This window comes from Malurus melanocephalus, unplaced genomic scaffold (assembly GCF_030028575.1).
Source record: "Malurus melanocephalus ecotype Western Australia unplaced genomic scaffold, MMel_1.1 scaffold_129, whole genome shotgun sequence".
In the NCBI taxonomy this organism is placed as follows: domain Eukaryota; kingdom Metazoa; phylum Chordata; class Aves; order Passeriformes; family Maluridae; genus Malurus; species Malurus melanocephalus.
In genome coordinates, this window is record NW_026623361.1 from 1,208,292 (window position 1) to 1,223,604 (window position 15,313).

A 15,313-nucleotide genomic window follows, 5' to 3' on the forward strand; every position below is an offset into this window, starting at 1 on the left:
AGCTTCTTACAGTCAGCAGTTATGGGTTGGAAGCAAACTAATTCACTGAAGATAGGCCCATTAGATAGGCTTCTGATCATTCATGAGATACTGGGAAAAAAAATGTATTGTATTTTTCTGTGAACTAACAGGATCCAAGTCAGCAATATGACTGTGCGCATGAGCACATTAATGACAACAGCATTAATAATAATAATAATAATAATAATAATAATAGTAATAATAACAACAACAGAAACTATGAAACAACTTCTGAAAAGGAAAAATGTCTTCCCAAAACATCTAAAAATCATAGAATCCTAGGTTCATTAAGGTTCATTAAAAAACCTCTGAGATTGAGTCCAGCCATTAACCCAAYRCTGCCATGTCCACCACTAAACATRTTGCTGTGCACCACATCTGCAATTTCTTTGAAYGCTGCCAAGGMAGTGATTCCACTACTTTGATTAGCAGTCTGTTACAAACCTTGATCATCCTTGCATCTGTTGGCAAAGAAGATTTCTAAACTGAGATGCTTTTAAGCATTAAGGTTGTGAATGCAACTTTTGATTAAGGTAGCACAATCGTGCATTTCTTCATGTTACAGACAGCTTTTTTATGAATTAAACATAGATTTCAGATTAGAGCTTCCTAAGTGTTTGACATCACAATAGAAAAAATGCTTTGAGCTAAAGATGGATTCATTAGTTATGTCATTGGTCTTCTTTAAATGCAGTTTTTCTGCATTTTTGAGAATGTCTTTAAAGATAAAATGGAACCATTGATGATACAGTTCATACTGAACAGAGCAAAAAGTTCAACATGAATTCAAAAGAGTGTGTAAAAGTGGTAAAGTGATTGTATAAAATCCTCAGCGAAACCTTCAGGTTTTGCCACTCCTGTCATCTGCAGGTGATTATTTATTGGTGGGCTCTCCTTGCTCAACTCTTATATTCTGAGCAAGAATTCTTCTATTTTGCTTTCAAAAGCACCACTTTAATAAGTTTGGAGAAAATGTGAGGACCCAGCATCATGCTTTATCGTTGTTTAAGTACTGTGGCACTGTCAGTAGCCTAAAAGAATCCTGACATTTCAAACTGGCTTCAGGGAAAAGGTAGTTCTCAGACAGTTTCCCAGAATCCCCTCTGGTTTTCTTTGATATATTTTCAGCCCAGGAATAAGTCACATACATTTTCCAAAGATCAGAAGTTCAGTTACTTTTTCAGTTCTGTAAAGTGTTCTATGAAGAACAGGATTTCAATTTTCAATAGGACTTTCCAATTCAACTGGTTACAGTGTCCTAAGCAAAAAATCCCTTCTGGTATTTTAGGAGCTGCAACTGCAATKGCTCTGAATTGGCCCAACCCCTTTTTTCCAGCTGTTTTGTAGTCACATTTTTAGCCTAGTTTGGGTTTTGACTTTCTTCAAATTGCATATTCTAGAGACTTTTGCAAGAGCAGTTTGGGATTTTTTCTGAAACAAGTAAATGTGAGTGAAGTTTAAAATTTTGTCTCTGAGCGATTTCACTGTAATTATTTGCCATCTCAAGTTTTCACTTTGTTCTTTTTTTATCCTCTGTCAACAGGAGTGCTCAGCAGTCAGTGTAGGGCTTTAGCAAGCAGAAATAGAGAATATAGTTGTTACATGAGAACAGTGTCAAACTGTTTCAGTATATATCCCCTTTGTCAGGCATCCAGAGAGATTTCACTCCTGGGTGGTTCAGGCCCATCCTGAAACAGGAGACAACCTACAAATTTTATGGAAACTGCATGTGATATCATTCAAGCAGCCTTTGCCTTTGCTTTCTGAGGGGGAAAAACACATTCTMTTTAAAAGAGGAATTTCTTTCTTGGCTTAACCTTTAGACTGTGATGATTATCTTCCAAGAGAAAGGCTCATTTGAGGCTTTACAATTTGATTGCTCTACAGTTGTTTGAAAACAGGCCTTAAACTTCAAAAAACACCCCACAGGATAAAATAGGACGAAACTGGGCAGGCATATGTTGACAACAAAATGTGGCGTTAAAGCCCTTGCATAGCTCAGTGGTCTTTTAGAGCCCAGACTCAGAAAAGCACTTCTGTGCAGCTCTTAATGGATGCTTAAATCCCTTCCATTGTCACATGTTCAGCACCCTTTAAAATACTCTGTGATCTCAGCTCCTGATCATTTCACAGGAATGAAGAACTACTTCTCTTACAGGATTGGAGCATGGATGCTTTATATAAGTCATGATGGTGTTAGCTAAAACAGGAATAATAATTCCTAGAGCTAAAATGAGATAGCAATAAAGGAGATTAGCAATCCTATCCATTTTTGTTTGGATCCAAAATACAAAGATAGCATGTAGGATGGAAGCAAAAAAAAAATAACAGTGTCTACTAAAAATATTTAAAATGTTTGTACTTGGTCAAARCAAATGTTTGTCTCAATATTCTGACTCCAGCCATGATTTTATGAAGACGCCTGGGGAAGAATGAGACAGGACAACTTTAATATTATTGTTCAGCTGTTTTCACCTCAAGGAACTTCCTGGACTGGGTGTAAAATTCTGATCTRAAATTCCTTAGTGTGTTTCTTCTTCATTAACCTGTCTAATTGTCACTGAATCTTTGCAAACATTTAATACCCACAGCATCCTTTGGGAAGGAGTTTCATGATTTTGTGAAGAGCCTTTTACTTACTTTGAACTTGCCAGGCTCCTGCTGGCTTCACCTCATGTCCTGTTTTATCAGACAAGACAAACCCAGTGCACCTCACTGGAGCACTGAGGATGTCTCTGTTAGACAGCAGGGTTAAACCATAYAAAATAAACCCAGCCCAAAACCCAGCCAAGTCTAACAGGATAAKGGGGGGTACCTCTGTACAATTACAGCTTAATTCTGTTGAATGCTGCCCTGTGTGAGCCTACTGTAACTCGGAGAGTAAAGTTTGTTTCTGTGTACTGGAGCAATTTTTTTTTTAGACCAGTTTCCACTATATCAAAAATGTGTATTTAAGAGAAAATTATTGGCATACATTCAAATATTACAAAATGTGGTAAAGGCACAGGCTGAAAATAGAAATCTGAGTTGTTTGGGACAGATTTCCAAGTCTGGAATTTGGAATTTATATTCTGGGAAATGAAACTCCCAAGAAGAGTATCAGTAGGTTGAAAAACAGTCTGTTTTGGATGAGGATGAGAAGTAAAACTTTGGTATTTTCCAAAGGAAAAAAAAATTATTTTCAAAGGTCTGTTGCAGGAGAATTGCCATAAAAATATTCTAATATGTCTACTGCCCATTTAGAAGGCTGACAAAGACTGAACCTCTTTGGATACTGTTTTACAGACTACATAGCCTTTTTCTAGTGTGAGACTCAAGAGAGTCTCTTGCCTCCACAATTCCTAAGGAAAGTTGCAGAGCTGAAATCAATAAGAATTTCCTAAGAAGGTGGAGAATCAGCTGCTGTGTTCATTTTCCTAATGACAATTTGAAAGACGTTTTCTGACATTTTTTTTCTTATTTTGCAACCAATGTTTTTCTGTAGAAAATGTGATATAAAATTCATGATCGATCTAGTTTGTTATATCTGTTTCAGTTGTTTCTATATTGAAGCCCATGCTTGGGACAAACATCTGTACGTCTGTTGTGTTTTGGGTACTGCACTAGATTAGAAATCAATTAAGTTTTCAGATTGTCTAATTTACTTACATTGAAGTTTTCCAATCAGTCTGAACTCTAAACAGCATTTTCTAAAAGAAATTTACTTGCTATGTGGGTTATTACAAAGCTTCTAGTATAGAGGCATGTGCATTACTTTTACATATTTTCAGGCTGAAAATTGAATTGATATTGATGATGATAKGTGGGTGTAAATGCATCTTAGTAAATCTAAAGCTTGATTAGAACGAAAAGGACAGGTGGTTTGAAAATCATTTTTAATTGAAGAAAACAATGGTTGGATTTTTTTTTTGTTTGGTTGGTTGTGTTTTCTGCTTCCCAAATGAAAAATGATAGAGGGATTTAAAAAGATAAAAAAGGAATTTTAAAAAGTTTAAACAAAGATTAAGTGGAACATGAAAAAGATTTGCAGCAGTAATCTTTTTAGTCAAGCCTTATTTTTTTCTAAGTTTATCACCAACAAAAAAAAAAACCCTGGAAAAATAGCAATCAATAGTAAACTTCAGAAGCCTTTCTCATTTTAATTTAGAATACCTTTCCCAATTTTCAAGYTCCCTTAAGTAAGAGATTTATAATACAGTTACGACAATCCTGTGTGCCAATAAGATTCATGCCTTTCAGGGATGTTGCAATTTTTTTAGATCAGTCARCTGATCACCGTTTTGTAAAAGGAGATGCTTCTTTCACTTGGGAAGGTTTGGGCAGGCTCTGAAGTAACTAATGTATGGAGCTGAGATCTGTGCTTGGCTGCCATGCTTTTAAAGGGAAAACTAAGTGGAAAAGCCATCAAATTCAACTAATTACAATAACTTGGATGTGATTCCTGATGGCATAGTTACAGATTCCAGTCTGTTTAGACTTGAAAAATTGTTTTCCCTCTCTGCAGCTTATTTACTAGGACATGTGGGCTGTCTGCAGTATGTGCTTTTGGAGGTTCTGGTTCAGACTAACTCAGCTTCATTCCATGGACTAAATGCCTRTTGTTACTTGGGGCACTTTTACTTTTGTGCCTCTGGTTCACCTTTGTACCAAGGGAATATTACTGATGTGATACAAAGCTGCTTCATGTTGCAGACTAAAACGGAGTAATTGCAAACGAAAAAACACTCAGTGGGGTCAATCAGTACATTTGCCTCAAGAGTACACTGCTGGTCTGAAGGTGAACGCAAATATAGTTTCACTTTTATAYTGAGCTCCGCTCAGCTCTCTGTGAATATTGCTGATAGTAGGGTATTTTTTTCTGTAAAAGATGCTTTCTTTGGGGCCTTAAGGAAATGTTAATTTCTCTCAGTGCTGCGATGGATGTTGCTGTCTTTGTTTACCAGGACACTATCCGTATGTGAATGTAATTATCGTGAGCAAAACATCTGGAAASATGACTAGCCCGGGAATGTATGGAAAATTAGCAAAGAGCTCTTTGTTGTAGGGCTGCCACTTCATTTTCTGAAACATTGTAATCAAGCTCTTCTGTAATKATACCTCACTGAAATACTTGGCATGCTTGGCTCCCAAATATCTGTGGAAACAGAAAAACTGGAAGTATATAGTAGTGAAAACAACTTATTGCAAAAAAAAAACCAAACAAACCCATCTTCCTGTTTTACAGCAGAGTAATGTGAACAGAACGTAGGCCAGTGTTCATCCTGTAATAAAGCAATATTCTTTCATTATTGTTATGGGGGTGCAAAATACACCTTTCCTCAGTTATGTGGGTTGCTGCAGGAGCCTTTAGACCCAGGGCTCACAGGAGTGGGTGGTACCACTATTAAAACAACTACTCTGGGGTCTACTAATGGAACAGAACTGCTGTGTATTGAATAATGGCCTTAATGGGAATGATAATTTTCTTCCTTGCAGATGTACAAGGGAGCTACTCAACAGCTGTAAAACCATTTGTCATGAGCTACAAGCATACTTCACTAAAGCATCTTTATCATTAAATCTTTTTAATGATTATTATAGAGTGGGTGGTCAAAAGCAAAACAACAGAACAGCAAGAGAAAAAAATAATTTCCCTCTTCAAACTGTTTATTGATTGTGCATTCATCTAAGCCAGGTGAAATGAATAAAGTCATCAGTTTCCTGAGGAAGTCTCACTTCATTGAGGTGGCTGCTAAATGTACTTAAAGTCTTAAAAAACTGACAGGTGCAGCATAAGAGTAGACTTCTCTAGCACTGTGTGCCACACGAGTTCCATGACCCAGCATAGTAGGTGCTGAATAAAAAGGCCTGAGGCAAAACCAAGGCCAGATATACTTAAGACTTTCTATAAAAGTTTATAAAAGCTGGCAAACCCTGACAAGAAGGAGAAGCCAATGTAGAATATGTCAGATAAGTTTCTTTGGCCCCAGTGGTTCCAAACTATTCCAGGCTAACTTCAAATGGCGACTCAGCTTCTATTGTTAACCCAGCAAACCCCAGAACTGCGTGCAGCTGTTCCCCACAGTCTCAGTTGCCATGTAATGAATGCACATGTCACTCCCACAAACCCTCTAGCTGGAAAAAGCAGTTTCAACTCAAGACATTGTGTGGGTAAAGCATCACCACTAATAGAGCCAGGCATTTTAATCTGACACACATCCATTCAAACTCARCAAAGATAATGGAAAGGCAAGTCCTCCTCCACTCGTACTTAGGTTTTCCTGGAAATGAGCAAGCATAGCAATGCCAGTGGTAAGGCACTATGCATTCTCAATCAAGCATTCTCAATTTGTTTGAGTAATTCAGGGTACTAGATGGGATCCCTGACAAGATCCATGTTCCCCAGCAGAGGCYGAGTGCATTTATTCTCTCTTTGTTTGCATGTATTCTCTCTTTATTCAGGCAATTCTGTTTCTTTTATTTATGTTATTGAAAAGAGAAATGGAACTGCCTATGTGTAGCAGCACCGAAGTCAATCAGATTACACCCACACAGATCAGAATTGCATCCGTAATTTTTCYAGTCAGTCATCCACTGACCCTGCATTTGGAATTACCTGCTGCAGTTATTACTGGCCTAGGCCATGCTGGCTTGTTGGACTATGAACCAAGCTTAGCAGCTTGAGTAGACAAAGAGTACAAATTAACTATCCAGGAATCTTTAAATAATCCAMACTGTAACGAATTAAGGTAGAGGAGGTATAAATGATCACAGAATATTTCGTAGAATATTTACAGCCTTGTTAACAATTAAAGAGAGAAGTGAGCCAAGAAGTGTCATTTTCTGGACAGAACAGACAGAAGATAACTGTTTTAAAAAACATCTGTGCAGCAGTATTTGTAACCAGAGGGGAAAAGGTCTTCCCTGTAAAATCTGTAATAGATCATCAATGACATGTAAGATTCTAGAATTAGAATTGACCCTGGGAGGCTTCAACAGTTTCATGCATTAGAAATTCCACAGCCGCCAYCTATAAATGGGAATAAAAAGCAAAGCTCAATCTAAGATTCCTTGGTGAGCTGATGGCATCTCAGAATTCACAAGGAAATCTCAAGTTAAGCTGTTTCATGACTCAAGCAAGAAAATTGAGTTCTAGAATACATACAAAAGTAAATAAAGACTTGCATTTGGACTCATCAAGTTAAATTAGRCTAATAAGTAGCCTCATAAATGATAAAAGTATTATTAATTTTTGTATTTTTAATACTAAATTTCATTGCATCCTGGTATGCAGTGGTCCAGAGGACTGAGTTCAATGTCCAATTAAAATCACTAACAAAATTCCTGTTAACAAAACTTAAATCCCAAAGTCTTTGCTGAAAGAAGATTACTGGTGAAATTGATAGGAGCTGGTTATCAACTGTTCTTTATAATGTAGCTAAATAACTTCACTGGAAGATGTACCAGATAATTTTCTTCAATGTGATTGTTTTATTCAAAATAGCATATTTTCCTGGATCTCAAGCATTGCATTATGAGTTAATGATGGAAACCCCTACTTAATTCTAGCATAAGTCTAGCACAATGTCAAGAAAGCCCAAGCCWAAATAGGCACAATGTTGGCTGTGATGCACTTAGCTGATAGGCAGATTTGTTATCCTACTTGAAGGATACCTCATGAACTGTACCCCATTTACGTGTGGCCCAGTTATGAAATAATTCTGGATTATGTATTGAGATTACATTTGTAATACTGTAATTTTTTTTAAAAAGACAAGGTGTGTACCTGTCTGCAGTGATGACAGTTCTCTGGCTTTTCTCCCAGATTGACTTTGGAGAGGGCTGTACGAGGGAAGTCACTACCTTGTTTCCTTTTCCAGAAGTTTTCTTTTACCATCTCAGGGTGGTGCTGTATGTAGATGGAGAGACTTAGCAAATATCAGTTGATATCTAAGTATCAGTTTATTTAAAATTGTGCCCAAGTTAGAACAATGAGGCATGTGAAAGCAAAATTGCCATGTACATAGGTTAAGTTTTGTGCTTCTGTTTTCTCTTGCTGCACAGCATGTACAAGTTATTTTCACCACTTCGATTTTGGTATTCTTATATATATGCTTATATTCTTTGGGGTGAGAAGGTGGGATTTTTTTGGTTGGTTTTGTTGTTGGTTTTAAAAAAAATTCTGGATCAGTAGTAATACATTTGAAAGAGCACCAAACCTAACTTAATTTTGGTTTTAAAATCAGCTGTGTTTTTAAATCCTTGTAATTCTTCCATTTCACAGAACTTGGCAGGCATAACAGTAAGATTTTGGATGTACATGCAGAACTTGGCTGAGATGACAAGGCCAAGTATAGTTGAAAAGTACACTGGAAAATGAGCTGAAATGCACAATTGTAAATATCCTTCTGGGATAATCTGCTCTGCTCAAGGAGGTGTAAATGGTCCTGGGATAGTGATGGGAAAGCTAAACTGTTTCATTTCTTTCTTTGTCCTGCAGATGGAAAAATGAACAAAATCAAATGGCTTTTAACATGGCCATTGATATTCGTGCTCTTTACCACAATTCCAAACTGTAGCAAACCACGCTGGGAGAAGTGGTTTATGCTGACATTCATCTTGTCCACTCTCTGGATTGCCTTGTTCTCCTACTTCATGGTGTGGATGGTAAGTGTTTACACCAGGCAATACGTAAGTCCTGTGTAGCAGGACTTGTAGGGAGTGAAATGTGCATCTCAAAATCTTCTGTGCATTTGTTAAAGGAAGACGTGTAATCAGAGTGCAGTCTCTTATAGCTCATACTGTAATTATTATAATTTTGGATTTCTGCTGCCTTTTTTCTACAGAAATAATTGGGCCTTTACTGTGTAGGGGCCAATAGGGTACAGGAAAGTACTGGAGAACATCTCTACTTTCCTCAAATGCCTGCCGGGTGTTTGAAAACAGTTTTATGTTTCCGCTCATGAAAGATTGTGTTTTCTATGTACTTTTTGCAACTTTCTATATAATTTTTGCATTGTAAGACAATCCTCTTAACACAGACAGTGTATCAGAAATTCATATGCCAGCCAAAGCCACACATTTATTTCATATTGTATGTCCTGTGGATGGTCATGCTCTGTCCCTTGGTTCCTTCACAAATGAGAGAGGCTCTCATTAAGGCTGCAGCACATRCTGTTTTAAGAGGCCACTGAACCATAGTACCTTGTTTACCAGTCTCAGCAGGAGAATCATACCCACTCCTATTTCTCCTATYTCTGCTTGCCCCTAAAGATAAGGTTCCTAAAATACACCTTTTATTTGGTGAAGGGTCCAATTTTCTTCATGTGATAGACTGGCAAACTGTTTCAAGAAAACAACACATAGCCCAGAAGACTTCCATCCTTAGCAGTCTCAGCAAGGAAGCAGTTGCCTGTCTCTGGTTCAGTTCTCTCACTCTCACAAACCTATTTCCTTTTTAGCTGCCTTTCTTAGATGCTTTTTCAGACCTCTTTGGATGTTCCATCTAAATACAGTTCCCTGTCCTTTCTAAGAGCTCTGCTACAATCTTCAGTGATTCCCCAAGCTTTTTTAAAGCTGTATCTGGAATATCAGGGGACAATAAAACCAGACATGCTGACTTTGGGATTATATTATCACACAAGAAACTAGTTCCTTCTTCATATTAGGTTATAATAAGTTCTTTATATCTCTGCCACTATATTACATTATATTACAATATAATGTTGACTGCAGTCCTTTTGAGCATAGAACCAGTGAGAATCCTGCCATTCGTGAAAACCAAGCCCACAGATTGGAATGAGGAGACTTTCCAAATATGACAAGTTCATCTTCAACCTTCCTCYTTGTTCAGGTGACTGTGATTGGATACACCCTTGGGATACCTGATGTGATCATGGGCATTACTTTCCTGGCTGCAGGAACCAGCGTCCCAGACTGCATGGCCAGCTTAATCGTAGCAAGACAAGGTACTGTGTCTGCTGAGGCATAGCTGCAATCCCACATACATGCTCTGTGATTTGCTTCCTCCATACACTGCATAAAATGCAATTTTATTATTTTATTTTATTTTGTATTTTATTTTATTTTATTTCTACTGTTTCAGCACCTCATTGAAAGCCAAAACACTTTGCTAATTATTGTGAACCAAAAAATTAATCCCTGTCCTTTTGCATATTGGGACTGGGCATTCTAGCATTCYAGAAGGTAATTCAACACTCAGATATTCCATGTATGGTATGTATTAGTCAGTATCAGGATAAAGAGACAAAAATCATAGACAAAGCTAGAATTTCAGTTATTAAAAAATTACACTGAAGAATAAATACTGATCAGCACTTCTCTGTGTAAAACTTGTACTGRTTTCTAGAAGACCTCTCAAACCCAAGGAAGTGAAATAGTTTAAGAGATCTGGCAGAAGTGATGTTGCTCCAGGCAGAGTTGTCACCCAAATGCAGACCTCTTTCTCCTTGGAACATATGAATAGATGCACTCAAAAGCATTTTAGATTACTGACAGCTACATTCTCCTCAGCTGTCCATTTGAAATTGTCAAAGGCTTCATGTATCTTTAAWTTTTGATTAAGTTTCTTTATGTTTCCTTTTTTTACTTGAAAAATACCGATAGCAACATCTCTTCCTGTTGTTGATAAACATTAAAGCYGACACTGTGATCCTCTGTAAAGCAGTAGAATAAGAAAAGGATCTAATGGTATTATTTTCCACTGTTTCCTCCAGTACACAGAGTCTTGGCCATATACTTTGATTTTATCGGAGTTGCTGTGTTTTTTCTTCTCTGCAGGCCTTGGTGACATGGCTGTATCCAATACAGTGGGGAGCAATGTCTTTGACATTCTGGTGGGACTCGGTGTTCCGTGGGGTTTGCAGACCATGGCCATCGATTATGGATCAACTGTACGTATACTTGGCAAAGCTTTCATTTGCACTTTCATTCTGTATTTTAAAAATCCTAAAAGTAAAGCATGCAAATAAAATAAGTTTTTTAAATTCCCAACCTGCTGAGCATGTTATTAGTTGCTAAATAAGGTGTTATTTCTTCGCCAAGGAACCCAAAGTTAAGGAAGCAATTCTTCCACAACTGCAACTAATTTCTAGTTTTTCAAYTGGAGTGCATTATACTGTGTAGCAGAAAAATATTGCCATGGATGGTTCATGGCTCCATCATTTTCTTATTACGCAAATTCCAGTAAACTTGTCTCTATGCACTTTAGTTTTTTTGTCACTAAGATCTGAATAACAGCATATCTCTCTCTTCGGAGGATTTTTAAACATAAAATCCATTMTAAATGCTCATTCTTTTTTAATGGAGATGGGATTACTTTACATTTGGTTTGATTCCTTAATCTTCCTGTTCTTCATTAGGATACATCTGTTACGGATTTTGCATAGTTTAAAATATGTAAGGCACTATTCAAAGCAGAAGGTGGACCTTAAATCCACCTCTAAAAGGTGGACTTTTAAATTTATTTTTATCTCCAAAGCACAGTTATGTGGTCAGCTTTTTAAAAGTCTTTTCTTATTTCCACAGGTTAAAATAAACAGCAAAGGATTGGTTTATTCAGTTGCACTTTTGCTAGGATCAGTGGCACTTACTGTAAGTATCAGATGATCTACAAGTGTTCCAATTTGAAAATACTTATTAGGTATTTTCACGTTACAGAAGGGTAAAATAGAAATTTTACTTAGCACTGATGCTTGTAGAATGTCATTCTTCTAGCAATACCATGAGTTGAAGAGCTACCATTGTCCTCAGTGACGAYTGAAATCTGGCATTTGGTGCAAGAGATGCTGGGTATCTGTAGGTCCCATGGATTTCAGTGGCAGTGTTGAAATTTTTAAATCCAGTAGTACTTCTGTGGTCCTGTGTCCATACCCCAGGCCTGTGTCCGCTTTATGYGGGGGCAAGACTTGGGATGATTTATCATCTTTTGTCTCTGTCTCTGATTTCCTAAACCTGCTTGGACTAATCAAGGGCTGTAGCCTAAACCCTTAATGAAGACCAGTCTGTGAGGGCTGGGAACCCCAGGAATCACTTGCCAAATGACTCTCAGCATAAGACACCATTGCAACACATGACTTCTTTAGGTGGAACAGCAATTCTGTTTGGAAAGTCAATTTTGCTGGTACTTGAGGTCTGATCCTGCTTGACTCCCAGGAAGTGCTCTATAGGAAGAATTGAATCAGGTATAAGGAATCAAAAAGGTATAAAAATATCCACTTATACTAAMATCTTTCACTGATTGCCTGTGTAGGCTTTGTAGAGGAGGGGGTCATCACTGGAGATTTCACACYGTTGCATGACTAGGTCTTAGAAAGCTTCACATCACATGTGCATGACTTAAGTGACAGAATGGCCAGGGCTGTTCACTCTGCWATTAACTTCCTAATTTATCTGATCTATAAGAGCGTGTTCTTTTCTTTTCTTATTCCCAGTCTGCCGTACTGCACAGTGCCTGTGAAACAACACAGATGTTCTATAGACATTTGTATCTGATGTTGCTGCATGCATGTTGTTAATCAGCACTTTGGGAAAAAAAGGGAGGATTATGCAGATGTGTAACTCTGCTAGCCCTTCATGCTTTTCTGAAGAGTTTTTTCATAACAGAAGCCAGATCACCTGAGTTTGAGGCATCTATTACAGTCTCATTTGCTCTGCTGAATACCCTGATTTGCACAGACCCTCTCAGCAAACTCAGCGGAGAATTTTGAGCAAAATAAATAATAATTTAGAGAAACTCAATACCATGGAAAACAGATGCCTTTATGAGGACTTCATTGCTTTGCTACCTGTAACTTATAACTCCCCTTAGTACTGGAGCTCAGCAAATCAGCAAGGAAAGCACCTCTTCTGAAGCTGTTGAAAGAATGGTCATTAGTTGCTGGTGTTCTACTGGACATAAAGGACATAAAGGGAAACACTTGAGGGAGGGACATTAATTTAGTTTAGTTCATTAAATATTTTGTAAAACAGTTGTAGGACAACTGAGAGTGAGAGCAGAGTCAACAACATGTTTCCTTTCTCATCTATAAAATACTGAGGATATATTTTTATCTTCCTACAAGATCTCTAATTCAAAAGACTCTCATTTTYAGCTTACAGTGGTTGTTTCCAAAAGTCTCCTTCAGAGTTTAATTAACTGACACTCTGTTTGCTTGCAGGTGTTTGGAATCCATGTAAATAAGTGGAAACTTGACAGGAAATTAGGCATCTACGTGTTGCTTCTTTATGCTATTTTCCTGTGTTTATCTATAATGATAGAGTTCAATGTCTTCACCTTTGTCAACTTCCCTATGTGCCGAGAAGAACTTTAAACCACAACGAGGAGRGAGACTGAAATTCTTCTGATTACACGTGCTGTAAATGACTGGRGGCATTTCACATTTCTACCTTCTTTCCATCAGTAATTTGAGTGTCATTCCTGCTTCATCAGCTAGCAAGCACTTTTACCTATATGGAAGGAAAAATACCTTTCTTTTAACATGCTAGCTGAAGGCAACCAAAGCATTTTCCTCATCTTTGGATATTGCTGCTCAGTCATAAAGCTACGTGGATCTTATGCAGAACTCTAAAAGGATGCATTTCTGGGCATTCTGTTGTGGTCTTCATTCTCCTTTTGCAGACAATCAACTATCACCATCAAGGTTAGCAAGAGGATGGGAGAAAAATCTTTATAGTTCTTTTGTTTTTTGACATTTWCTTTCCATGGAAGGATAAGAGGCAAGTTCAGAAACTTTCTTGGCTCAGTCAGAATATTTAAACTACAGGACCAGGAAGTCCAAGGCACATATCATGGCATGCACTGTTGAGGACATCATTTCCCCCTTCAAGTGCTCTGCTTACAGAGAAACTGCAGTGACAGTTTTCGATGGCAGTGTTGGATATTTATCACTCTGTTCTATGAACAATGTGGCAGAGAAAGAAGAGGAAATGGTTGTATGTTGTATCATTTGTGATGATGCACACTAGAAGTCAGAGTATCTGCATACTGAAGAAGAGAATTTACATGCAGAAATTCATACTTGAAAAATATGTTTTATTGTAAATGAGGAATGCTGTATACATAAATATAAACTGACATTTRTGGAATAGTACACCACAAGAAAAACTTTGCATTGGCCATCGTAAGCCCATTGTGTAAATTTAGAAGAAATGAAACAAATAAAATATAACTGGGTGCTCAGTAACTATCAGTTATTGTTATCAGCTGGGAGTAGTAGCTGAACATAATCCAGACTTTTTGACAACAAAACCCACCCTGATTATGATTTGGTTTGATTCAGTTTGATTGGTGGGAGGAAGAAACTTACTTYATCAGTCAAGAAGCTGGTGTATTCTTCACCATTTTTTCTTATTCCCAGAAGCTTCATGAAGATGAGTGTCTGACATGGAGCAGTGCAGATAAGATTCACCCTGACAAAAGCAAGTCTGTCAAGAGAATATGGTCCTTGATTTGATTGCATGCAAGTTTTGAAGCATGATATACTTCTTTTTAACCCCAAGTAGAAGCCAAGTTTTGATATCATTTCCACCAGCATAGATCTGATATAAGGAATTATTCTGGATAAAATTGACAGCAAGATCCAGTCCAGAGTATTAAAATAGTGGGTAACATTCCACATTTTAGCAGTGATATAATTGTAAATCACTGAGACAGCATATTTTGAATTGCTACTAAATTTAAAAAATATTTTGAAGCTGTATGTGAATGATCACATAAAGTTTCTAAAGAAGCACAGTTACCTTTATACATAGATTTTTTTTAATTTTTTAATGTTTATAAACCAAACCTATCAACTAATGGTTGGTGCATTTTTAAATATATTAATATTTTCCATTAAGAGTATCTATAAAAAATTGTGTCAATGAGAATATACTAYAAAAACTTAGCAAATAAGCACTTACTCAGAAAGTTCCTCCTTTTAACAAGTATGACAAATAATTATGTTAGCCAGCTGACATGCAGAGTACTGTTTACACCAGGCAATGAGTTTACAATTGAAACTATTTTTAAATTATTTTATGATAAATTAAAGAGTGTATTCTACTGCTGTATTTTTCTTTTAAAGAATTGGTCCATTCAATGTAATTCTTAAAAAAAAAAAAAAAAAGAGCAACGCATATGTTATTCGCTTCACATTTTGTTACAAATGTCAGTATTAGTATCCATTTAGGGTTTCTTACCTTAATTAAATAGTTGTGTCRTTAAACTAAGATCTAAAAATGTACACAAATACAGCATTATTAAAATGCTTTTTTCAATAGGCAAGAATGGCAGTAAACATATTTTATCTCA

General features: G+C 37.0%; 1 protein-coding gene across 1 annotated transcript in view; it reads left to right on the plus strand.

Annotated features, from left to right (window-relative positions):
- LOC130576187 (ras and Rab interactor 3-like) overlaps nucleotides 1–15,313 on the plus strand; it is a 153,480-nt gene that overhangs the window by 67,848 nt on the left and 70,319 nt on the right. Inside the window, exons 13-18 of the mRNA XM_057370646.1 lie at nucleotides 8,501–8,667; nucleotides 9,854–9,968; nucleotides 10,801–10,913; nucleotides 11,548–11,613; nucleotides 13,179–13,327; nucleotides 13,640–13,661. Coding sequence (XP_057226629.1) covers nucleotides 8,501–8,667; nucleotides 9,854–9,968; nucleotides 10,801–10,913; nucleotides 11,548–11,613; nucleotides 13,179–13,327; nucleotides 13,640–13,661 — 632 coding nt within the window. The remainder of the gene's footprint in view (nucleotides 1–8,500; nucleotides 8,668–9,853; nucleotides 9,969–10,800; nucleotides 10,914–11,547; nucleotides 11,614–13,178; nucleotides 13,328–13,639; nucleotides 13,662–15,313) is intronic.